Below are 11,483 nucleotides of genomic sequence, written 5' to 3' on the forward strand. Positions count from 1 at the left end.
TCTCCAATCTCCACAAGTGATGGTCCATTCCAAACTGGCTGGCTCTCACCTGGTATCCCTGGCTCCTTCTGCACTCTCTGGATTCTGTCCTATTCCTGATCAGAGCTTTTCTGAAAACCCATGTCAAGCCTCAAAGTCAAATCATGTTATCACCATGAACAATTAGAAACTAACTTACAGGTAGGAGAACAGGGCATTGGTGGGATCAGCCATAAAGCTCTCCCAAGGGAACAGCACATGGCCTTTGGACTAGTGTTAAATCAGTCTTCTCAGTAAAAGGAGGTATAGCCTTGATATATTAACATCACTAACTAACTAAAGCTGATTACAAGATAAACTATATAGAATGGTTCAATTTCCTTATAGGAAGGACATAGAAAAATGACTCCATAGGTATACTTCATTACTGCATGATAAAATTGTGATTTATATTTTCTTTTTCTTTCTTTTTTTGGTCTGAGACAGGGACTTGAATTTAGTATCTGATGCTTTCACTCACTGGTTAGTGCTCTACCAACTTAGCCGCACCTCCAAACCTGTGATTGACATTTCCTTCTTTATATTTATCCTTTCTCAAGAAACATGGGTTTTTATCATGATAAACCTCTTTAAAAAGTCTGAAAATCATATAAGTTGACCATTTCTTCCTTTGAGATCGTTCCCTTTCTGTTCCCCATGTTGACCACTTCTTCCTCTGTACCTTTGTTATTGTATTATATTGTATCTCTGTATTGGCATTGCTGCCTGATGTGTCTTCTCTCCTAGTTTCGGAGCACTTTAGGGATTTTGCTCTTCAATTTGCAATATTTAAGGCCTGGAAATCTGAATGTTTACTGAGGGAATTTATTAAGAGTTAAAATCATCAGCTAACACACCACTGCCCAGGGCTGGCATGGTGAGAGGCAGGGGACATTCTCAGTGCAGTTAGGTTGAGGGTAGTTAGAGAGCACTACACTTCCAAGCTCCCATTTGGATTCAGGTTGACTGCCTACAACAGACATCAACAAGGAACCAGGATTGCAGGGAAAACTCAACAGTTCTTCTCAGACACCTGTATTCTGAGGTGATGAGAAATGGTCTCAAGTCAAAGGTCACTGAAATGGGGAAGGGAGTATCTGAAGTGCCTGAGTGACAATTTCTCAGAGAAAGCCAATGAAAAGAGAGGCTCAGAGGCAGGTTTTTCTGAGTCTTGGAGAGGTTAGGGCCATGTGAAGATCAGCATGAAGTTGGGAGAGTGCCCAGCAGAGGAGGTGGTGGCCCTCTTAGAGCTAGGAAGAGGGACAGCAGGACTTGGCAGATCTGTCACACAGTCATACCAAAGCTCTTGGGTGGGCAGACAATGGACGTCAGTTTGGGCAGTTAGAAGTCACCAATGACCTACATCCAGAGCCCTGGGGCCAGATTGAGTGTGTTTCTGGTACACAGGACAACGGGGCTCTTGAGACACAGAGGAGCTGGAGGAAGGGTTTTGTGGGATACTCACAGAACTACTCCAGGGAATCTCTGTACTTGTATCTGCGGTCCAATCAGCTGAAGCCTCTTCACATGGCTGCAGAATTTAATACAGAAAGTGGCCACCAGAAGCTCCATGTCTGTATGGAGGTACATTCTGGCTCTCAAGAACCTTTGCATAACTTGGGTCAGAAACTCTTCATCCTGAGTCTCATAAAGACAGTGAAGCACTTCCAGTGAAAATGGCTGCTGGTACCTGGATTTCATCTGTGCAAAATATAGCAGCTCCTGTTTCTTCATCTGAGGCAGTTGGTGGGTAATGCATTTCATCTCTTTTGTTACTTGTTCACTTAAAAGACCAAAGAGGAAGTGAATGCTTGGTTCTTCAAACAGGCTATGCCTTCTATTCTCTATTTGCAAGTATTCTTCTGCTATCAGGAAGATAGGATATTCATCCCATAAGGCAAAAGACACTGCTGCGAGGAACTCCTGGAAACAGAGGTGAGAGAAGCTGTAGCTCATAGATTGATGGTCTTGAAGGATACCAATCCCTATGAAATTGAGAATGACATCCTGTTTTAAACCATACTTCCTCAAGTCATCTATAGTGAATACAGTCTTTCTCCAACAGATGCCTTCAGCAGCCAGAGAGCAGATTCCCCTGAGATGGGTCCCCAGGAGCTGAGCTGGGAAATTATGGACAAGGTAGTGCAGACAGAGGGCTGTGGTGGTCTGGGAGGTGAGTACAATTTCCTCCCCCCGCTCCATCTGTAGCTTGAGGCATGTGCAGACCAGCCACGACACCCAGGGCACCAGACACAGAGTCAAGAGTTCGGGGTTTGATTCAACCAAGCTAAAGGCTTTGAGTGCTTGGCTCTCGTCTGGGAAATATTTGTAGAAATATTCCTTCCTGCTGAACTCAGCGAAGCCCAAGACTTCCACCTGACATGGCTGCTTCAAGATAGGGACGAGCTTAGAGAGAGCTGTAGTCCGAGCTGTGATGAGCAAGGAAGCCTCAGGAAGCATGATTCTCCTCAGCAAATTACTCAGTAGCATGTAAATTGGCAAATTACTCATTAGCATGTAAATTGGCTGACTCTTGCTCCAGTGCAGACCAAGGCAAGACTTCTTCCTCTCTACAGTCCATAGTAACTCATCCACACCATCTAAGATGAAGAGCAGCTGCTCTGGCCTAGACAGGATCTCATGAATGGGAACTTCTGGGACAGCTGGGTCATTTTCAAGAAGCTCAGCCAGACTCGAAATGCCATGCTGGTCTAGCTCCCTGCAACTGATGAAAAAGATGTGCTGGAATCGGTCCCTGTACAGCCACCCTTCTTCCCAGGCTGCTCTCACCTGCCTGGCCAGAGTCGATTTCCCAGTTCCGGCAGACCCATACAGTATGACTGTTGGAGATTGTCCCTGAGTGTCTAGACGTGGGCCAAATAAATCTCTGATGTCAATCAAATGTCCTCTCTCCTCCACTTCATCCTGATGCCAGCTTTTCCTGAAGAAGGGCTCCTGTCCTTTGGGGTAAGGTTTTTTTAGAAGTAGCAGTTGAGTAAAATACTCATTTTTCCAAGGGAAAGGTTTCTTTGTCTTCTGGTTCTTTGATCTTATTTTTCTGGCTTCTAAGTAAGGGAGCGTAGAGGGAACATAAATGAATGGGTTAGAATGATTTATGACTTATTTGTTTATTAAACAATCATGAACTTTGTGCAGACTCTAAGCTACATGTCACATCAGCTGCAGACCGTGGAGCATTCTTGGTAGCACAGTGAGGGAACATGAACGTAGACAGAGAGGATTCTAGTTCAAGTCCTGATGTGAGCAAGCCAGATGCATGACTTTCTTTCCTTTATTAAATACGTATCACGGGCACTGCTTCAGTGGCTAGAATAAAGACTGAATTCCCACTGTTTCTTGATTTCTCATCTCTGACTACTTGAAGCCTATGAGAGCAGGCTTAGATAGTTGCAATGAAGACCTATAAAACATACTTTGGGTGGTGAGATATAGGGCCTTGTTTTCGGGGCCTGGAGTTCTCCCTTAGCATTTTCACTTGAGGCTGGTGCTTGACCCTTGAGGCATATTCCCCCTACTGGCTTTTTGTTGATGAATTGGAATTAAGAGTCTCATAGACTTTTCTGTCCAGGCTGGCTTCAAACTGTGATTCTCAGATCTCAGATCCTGAGTAGATAGGATTACTGGAGTCTACCAAAAACCCACATCCTATTGTTCTGTCTTTACACACATATCTCTACCTGTGCTTCTAATATTTCAAAAAATGCCATATATGTTTTGTACTTGTTCTGAGATGCTATTTTATTCAAGTGCTCCACCGAAGAATTCCCTTAGAATTTAAAGTCAGGTGAAAAAAAGCAATTTTTTGTTGAGAGGTGACAGTGACCAAGACCCATTGTATTCATTAACTGCTTTGTTTAATGGCCACACCTTTGTACAACTAATAAAACTATTTAAAATGCAATTCTATAGAATCAGCCTTTTCTTATGTATGAAAGCTACCATTAAATCCCTTTTATATATGTCCATTGTGCTACTTGCTTGGACACTCATCACTAATATAAATATCTTTTATGCCTACTAATTTGTCCTCCCACTTTTTTCGTTTCAATTTTGTGCATATATCATTTTAATGTTTAGTTCATTTGCATGTTTCTGTAAGATGATTCTAGTCCTTTCTTCCTTCCTTGCTTTTTCCTTTCTTTCTTCCTTCCTTCGTTCCTTCTGAAGCCAGATGGACTAAGAAAAAAGGAGGTATAGTCAGATTACAGCAAATACAGGAGATATTCCTTCATTTTCATTAAGATTATGGGAACAAAGTCATTTGGTGAAACAGGAAAACTTAAGGAAAATGAGGCCTGGTGAAAGCAACTTGGAAATATAGCATTTAGAAACATAGAAATGGTATCATTGCTTCAAGAGACAACAGGTTGCATTCATTCCTGATGGATGCATTTATGTATGCCTTTCTGAGAAGAATGCCTTCCCAAACTTAAGCCACCTGGCTTAAAAGGCAAATAGCAAGGTGCTGCCTTATCTCAAAGATAGGATTTGTTTTTTGGCAGGATGCATTCCTACTTGGAAACTCAGAAAATAATGCCAGATGTGGTTAGAGTAAAGACAAAGAACCCAGCTTTGCATAACTTGAAATCCAGACCCCCTGCCTTTATCCTATAAATGCCCTAACAGGCCAAGGAGCAGTGTGTCTCTCACTGTAAGAGCATGCACTCTGTTAGAGTGTGCTCCAGCCCTTCTGTGTGTTTGCCTGCTTGCCTGTTTGTTTACTTAACAAAGTCTGCCAAGTTTTCTTACCATATTCACTTGTCCAGAAAAATTTTGCAATCAAAGTCAAGGACCCTAAATGAAGAGTTCCTGAATTTTTTTTGTCGGTAGTGGGGCTTGAATTCTGGGCCTGGGTGCTGTCTCTCAGCTCTTCAGCTCAAGGCTAGTGCTCTACAACTTGAGCCACAGCACCACTTCCAGCTTTTTCTGTTTATGTGGTGTTGGGAATCGAACCCATGGCCTCATGCATGTGAGGCGAGCACTGAGCCAACTTCCCAGCCCTATGAATTCTTGCATTTAAAGGAAACTACTCAACTCATCTCCACCCAGTGACACTTTCTTCCTTTTTCCCCATTTTGGATGAGAAGTGGTATGACTTATGAAGTTAGTCAATATACATGGAGCATGGACCACATTTTAGAACCATGAAGTCTATGAGTTTATTCCTAAATTCATGTAGAACAAATCCTATTAATTGAACATCTTTAAGATTTCCAAGGTAGCATCTCCTAATGCTAGAGGCAGTGTAATTCATGGTTAAGATCATGCCACTGGGCCCTGTGTGCCCGTGGCTTTGGTGTGCCTGTCCCCATTACCCAGATGTCATAGGGCATAGGGCTTCAGTTCTTAATAAGATAGAGATGTGGACTATGGTGAAGGAGACAGTGATAGTTTAATTCCAGCTCTGCACTAACTGTGTGACTTTAACTTTAGAGCTTTGCTCATCTCTACAGTGGGACAATAGTTGTCTCTGTCACAGAGTGGTTGTGAAATTGTAGAGCATGCAAGTGAAGCACTGGGACCAAGGTCTGACCTGGAGTGAGGTCGTTTGAAAGGACATGACTTGTTCTAGGCACTTGGGTAGAGAGATGCTGAGGGCCCCTGTGGGAAACAAATGCTACTTTCCTGATCCCAGGCCAGTGCCCTGCCCACTAAGCCAGGTGTTGTGTTTCCTGTTCTGAAGAATGAACCTGCATTTTAATACCCGGGGCTTCTTGGAGGCAGTGTCAGAGCCCATTTTTGAAACTTCCAAGGCAGGGTTGGTAGAATTGTTTCAGAGGATTTCTAGGTCTTTTGTGTTCAGTCTTTTTTGTGTTTCAGGTCCCCAGGGGATTGACTCTTGGTTCATGCCTTTGCTGTCCCCCTCAAAAACAAAGTAAAGAAAGAAAGAAAGCTGGTGCTGGTGGCTCATGCCTGTCACCCTAGCATTTCAGGAGGCTGAGAGCTGAGGAATACAGTTTCAGCCCAACCTGGGCAGGAAAGCCTAGGAGAGTCTTATCTCCAATTAACCACCAAAAAGCCAGAAGTGGAGTTATGAGTCTGGTGGTAGAATGGTAGCTGATGGGAATCTGTCTTGCTTTTTTTTTTTTTTTAATGAACCCAGTTTGGCTCCCAGGGCCAATTGAGTTCTCCCCACCTCCCTAGAACCCCTTACTGGGAACTCCCATCTGAGCAGTTGTTGGGAATACACACACACCCGGAATCATCTAAACTTAAACCATTCTTTTCAGCCACCACAGAGGGCAATGTGACCTTGTGACCTAAATGTTCATCATAATGAACATGACTGCCTTCTACTGTCCACCATAACTCAATTCAACATGTGTCCTTGACAAATTATACTTAAGCTTCAGATCCACTTCCTTCCCCACTGTTTGTTTCTCTGACCCTGCTCAGTGTTGCACGGATTCTTCTGCCAAAACGATTAAAGCCTGCTCATGTCTGCTGAGGTCTCTGACTTCTTTGTCTCCTGTCATCCACTTGATTGTTCCTAATGCTCATGACTCAGCTTCCAACAGATGGCTCCCTCATCAGGAACAGTGTTCCCCCGGAGGACTCTTGTCCTTGTAGAGGATACTACATCCCTCTATCTCTCTCCCACCATCTCTCCTTTTTTCTTTCCTCCCAAGAGGCTTTCTGAGAGCCAATTGGTTCCTCCTGCTTACTATAAATGAATGATGGTCAGAAAGGGACCCGGAATCCCTAGTTCTAGCTTCTGAGCTGCTAGGAAAGGATGTTAGGCCTTCACCTAGGCATATTGACTTGATAGGCAAACTCAGTTTTAAGAGACTCTCTCTCTCTCTCTCTCTCTGTCTTTCTCTTTCCTCTTCTATCTTCTCCTCTTCTTTCCTCTCTCCTCTTTCTTCCTCTCTCTTTTTTTCTTTTCACAAATAGTGGCTTTCAGAGAGCCAGACCAACAGGGGGGATTTTGCACCCCTTTGAGCCTAGCAACATGGGGGATTTTGCACCCCTGTTCATCCCATCCAATAATCCTTCCCACCCTGTGGCCAAATTGTTGGCTGTGTGCAACTAGAAGCCTCCACCTTCACCAGCTCATGGCTTCAGCTGCCTAAGTAGGTGAGGGAAGATCAATAAAGACCTAGGTCTTTATTGACTGGATTTGGAAACTCTGCTTGTTAGCTATTTCCTCTAGTCCCCAACACCCACCCTCCCCCCACTTCTGAATAAAGGTTCTACCAAGGTTGCTTGTTTTTATTGAAGTCAATGGCTTCTAAAGGGAACCTTCACAAACCTTCCCCTGTATCGGGTGGCATGGCTGTGACAATACTTGTCAGTCTCCTTGTGAGCCTCATCTTTCTTCTATGTGAACTCTGGGAGTCAGTGGAGTAGCATCCAGAGCCAGACATCCAGGCTCCTAACATTGATAACGCCATTCCTTGTAATCATTTTTTATTCTTTCTTTTTAATCAATGGAGTAATGTCTGTAGTCAGATGTCCTGGCTTCTGCCAGTGATAATTCTATCTCTAGTGATCATTCTTATCTTAACCTTATTACATTACTAAAAAATTATTTTCAGAATTTTTTCATCCATCTCATAACAGCCATCATACAAGCCTACGCCCAGGAGCAAGTCAAGGCCATCTACTACTGCAGGCCACTGAAGGCTTCGCTTAATACCTCCCTGACCAATGCAGAACTGGCCCCTGAAGACCCCGGCCCCAGTGACCTCTTGGGGCCCCTAAGGCAGCAGGAACTAGCCAGAAAAGACCACAATGCCCTTCAACTTTTTATATCCCTTCAGGGTCTCAAGTGATGGGAATCTGTCTTGATTGTTTTTATAACCCAATGTGCTCCCATGGCCCACTGAGCTCCCTTGCCCTCCCTGGGACCGCTTATCAGGAACTCCCATCCTGAGTAGTTCTTGGGATCATTCTCACCTAACACAACATAAAATTCAAATCACAAACACACCTAAATTTAAATCATTCTTTTCAGCCACAATAGATGGCAATGTAGGTTTTTGGCCTAAATGTTTGTCATAATGTCTACTTTACTGTCTGCTACCCTTGACCCTAACTCAATTCCACATGTGTCCTTGACAAATTGTACCTAAGCTTCAGATTTCTCCCCTCTTTGTTCCTCTGATCCTGCTTCGTGTTACATGGCGTCCCTCTGCAGCCATGATTAAAGCCTGTCTTGTCTCCATTTGATCTTTCTGCATACTCATGACTCAGTTTCCTCACAGTATCCTTGAGCAGAAAAAGCTCAAGGACAGTGCCCAACCCCTCAGTTTAAGCCCTAGGACCATAAGGACCTCAACACACAAACACACACACACACACACACACAGACACACACACACAGACACAAAGAAACACACACACACAGATACATAGACACACAGACACACAGAGTCAGTCATGTTGGCCTCACCTATGTGGTAGTTTTCACCTGCTTTAGCAAGAGGCCGTTGTATCTCTAATATTCTTAGATTTCTTGACTTTGTGTCACATCCATAAACTTTTTCTGAATGGATGACCCGTGTCTCTGGGGATGTTGAATGGTGGGCTGCTTGTCTAGTGATTGATGTTGTTGGTGTTCCTGAGTGTGATTGAGAGAGAAGTTTTCTAGAGAGAAAAATGACAGGAATGAAATGAGTTAGGAGATTTGCTAGGGCAGTTGAGGAACTCCATGTTTGATGTGATTTGGGGGGACCCTTGACAGAGACTGGCCTATGGGGAAGGACACAGTGAGGTTGGAGGCTTATTAAAGGCAGGGGCAGGAGCCAGGGCACTGAGGCTGGTTTTCTTTACATTACTTAGGAGCCCTGTCTTAGCAGTGGGCACTAAGATCCTACAAATGCGCTGCAGCTTGCACGCAATTCCCCAAAAGCTCATGCAGAAAGTGAAGCTCTCATATGTGCTGCTAGGAAACGTTCTGATCTGAGATACAGGAAATCCATGGCCCTGTTCTGGTTTTCACTGCTCCCCTGTGTAATTACCATTCCTCTCTCAGTCTTGGCACTCACATGGGGGGCTATGAGCTTCCACCCTGCAGTTATATGAATCGTGATCAGAGCAGCAGCAGTGGCAATAGCAAAAGCAATAGCAAGCACTCCTAGTTGTTGAACATTGGACTCTGGTAAATGTTTACTATAGACGATCACTTTTAATTCTTACAAATCCAAGGGGTTCATCTCTTCATTTTACAGATGAAGAAACAAAGGCAGACAGTGAAATGATTTCCCTTCAGCTCCCAAATCTGTGTTCATAACTTCATTGCTGAGCAAGCACTCCTCTTGGAAGCTAGTTTTGAACTCATATCTATCCCTGTAGTGCCATTCTGAATGGCAGTCTCTTCCCTGTTCAGCCCTGGAAGACTTTATCCTGGGTGTTATGGGAATCACATGGGGTCTGGGAATGCACTGGAGTAGAAGAGAATGTGGGACTCTACTGTCCAGTAAGGTCTTCCCAGTCAGCCTCCCAGCTCTGGCCTAGGGTGAGCTGGAATCCTTGGACTAGGGTCGTGCAAGTCACCACCTGAGGAGAGGTTGGCATTTAGGTATCAATAGGAGTGGGTTAGGGTCTTGCTTACTCACTTGATATCCACAGCTGTTAGGCCTTGGGCCACAACTTCCATCGGCCCATAGGTGCCACATACCTGGGGTTAGATCCTTGCCTCTGAATTAAGCCATCAGTTCTGAGGTCGTCTTCATTCCACTTGCTTTCTGTGACTGAGCCACTTTGCCCCTGGAGGTGCTCTTCAGGAGTGCTTTGTTGAGCAGACATAGCTGGAACTCTTTTAGAGCCTGCTTCTGTAGTAGCTCCTGGTGGTGGCCCCCAAAGCTTGGCTTGTTCCCTGTACAAGATCTCCTTAGAGACAAACACAGAGGGTGGGAAGTGAAGGGCATGAGGCAGGCAGAGGACGTGATCTCCTTGTGCCTTGGGTCCTACTACTTCCCAATGCGAGACTCTTAGTGTGGATAATTTCTGTTTGCTGGGTAAACCACTCCTTATCAGCATTCAGAACCCAGTCTGTAACCCCCAAGGCATCAGCTAAAAGATGGTGTGGGTGGAGGGAAGCAGAGAGATAGGAAAAGCCATAGTAAAGGGGAGCCCTGGGAGACTGGAAAACACTCAAGGTGGTCAGATTATGTGGGGCTCCTGGACAGGGCCCAAGACTAGTCAGGAAATGTGAAGTGGAGCAGGAAACAGGAGGAGGATGGGAGGATAATGGAACAGAGGCTGCAGGAGTTAGGGACAGCAATATAGTTGTGGGTGGTACTCACTGATTAGCATTAGGGTCCTTGCTGTTCCATGCTTCAGGATTCCTGAAGTCCCCTCTTGAGCTGCAGTGCTTCTAGGAGGCTGTGTGTGCTGTGTGCTCTGTGTGTGTGTGTGTGTGTGTGTGTGTGTGTGTGTGCGTGCGCGCGCGCTGTGCTGTGTGTGTGTGTGTGTAGATTCAATGCTAAGGCTAAGCTCAGAGCTCAGGACTGTGCACTGGGCTGCCCTTTTCCAAGTGTCTTCAGAACTCTGTAGGTCCTAGGCCACAAAGAGATGAGGAAATACTTGCCTGTAAGCCAAGCAGGAAGTACACTTCACTCAGAAAAAAACCCCACTACTTCTAGGGTGTGGCCACGGAAGGGGCTGGGCCAGGACAAACCTCCACAGCAGCAGGTGCATATATAGCACACAAGGCACACAAGCATCCTGCCACCACCCAGAACTTGCCTGCAGAGCTGGGGCGCAGACTCCAGCCCAGGACTGGGCTCAGGATCACAGGGCCCTGTGTTTACAGGGCAGTTACTAGTGGAAACTTTAGAGCTGGGCCAAAGGTTAGTTCCTGCTTCATCACCACAAACCCAGGCAGGAGGATGACTAGCACAGAAGTTCTTCCTCTGTCACATGAGCAGCACTCCAGGGCTGCAGAATTGAGAAGGATGTCTCATCACTCCATCTGCTGCTATGAAATTACTCTGGGAATTTTCTGCTGATGACTTGGTTTCCTCTGGGCTAGGAGACCCCATACCTGATGAGCTGCCTCCATGTGCTTAGACCCTGACTTCCTAGGTGATCGATTCATTTATCTAAGCCTTCACTTGATTAAAAAACATTAAATGGGAAATTGTAGGTTTTCTTTTTCATTGTAAGTTTTCTAAGAAACAAAAGCTGTTGAAGACAGATCTGACCTTTCAGGATAGTGTATCTTTTCTTTTGTCTTCACCCTACACTACTCTGGGCAGTAAATGCTTGCTGGGGTACCAAACTCTTGTGTTGGCAGACCTATGCAAAGAGGTTCACTTTTTGCCAGAGAAATAATTGATGTATATCAAAAGAAACACCATGACAATAAGTGAGAGGGTCTGGAGGCACTGTTCTAGGAACAGTAGGTGGGTGTTGAGGACCTGAACTTCTCATGGCTGCAGGTGAGAGGGACACAGGTGTGGCTGGAGCAGGCTGGGTTTTGTTAGCCTTTCTCCTGA

General features: G+C 45.0%; 1 protein-coding gene across 1 annotated transcript in view; it reads right to left on the minus strand.

Annotated features, from left to right (window-relative positions):
- The window catches only part of LOC122108605 (NACHT, LRR and PYD domains-containing protein 1a-like), a 30,161-nt gene extending 20,521 nt beyond the window's left edge, over positions 1–9,640 (minus strand). Inside the window, exons 1-3 of the mRNA XM_042680593.1 lie at positions 9,600–9,640; positions 8,435–8,628; positions 1,484–3,083 (exon numbers count right to left, since the gene is read on the minus strand). Of these exons, the coding sequence (XP_042536527.1) occupies positions 1,484–3,083; positions 8,435–8,628; positions 9,600–9,640 (1,835 nt within the window). The remainder of the gene's footprint in view (positions 1–1,483; positions 3,084–8,434; positions 8,629–9,599) is intronic.
- Between the last annotated feature and the right edge of the window lie 1,843 nt (positions 9,641–11,483).

Source organism: Dipodomys spectabilis, unplaced genomic scaffold, assembly GCF_019054845.1.
Source record: "Dipodomys spectabilis isolate Male_0828 unplaced genomic scaffold, ASM1905484v1 ptg000062l, whole genome shotgun sequence".
NCBI classification, from domain to species: domain Eukaryota; kingdom Metazoa; phylum Chordata; class Mammalia; order Rodentia; family Heteromyidae; genus Dipodomys; species Dipodomys spectabilis.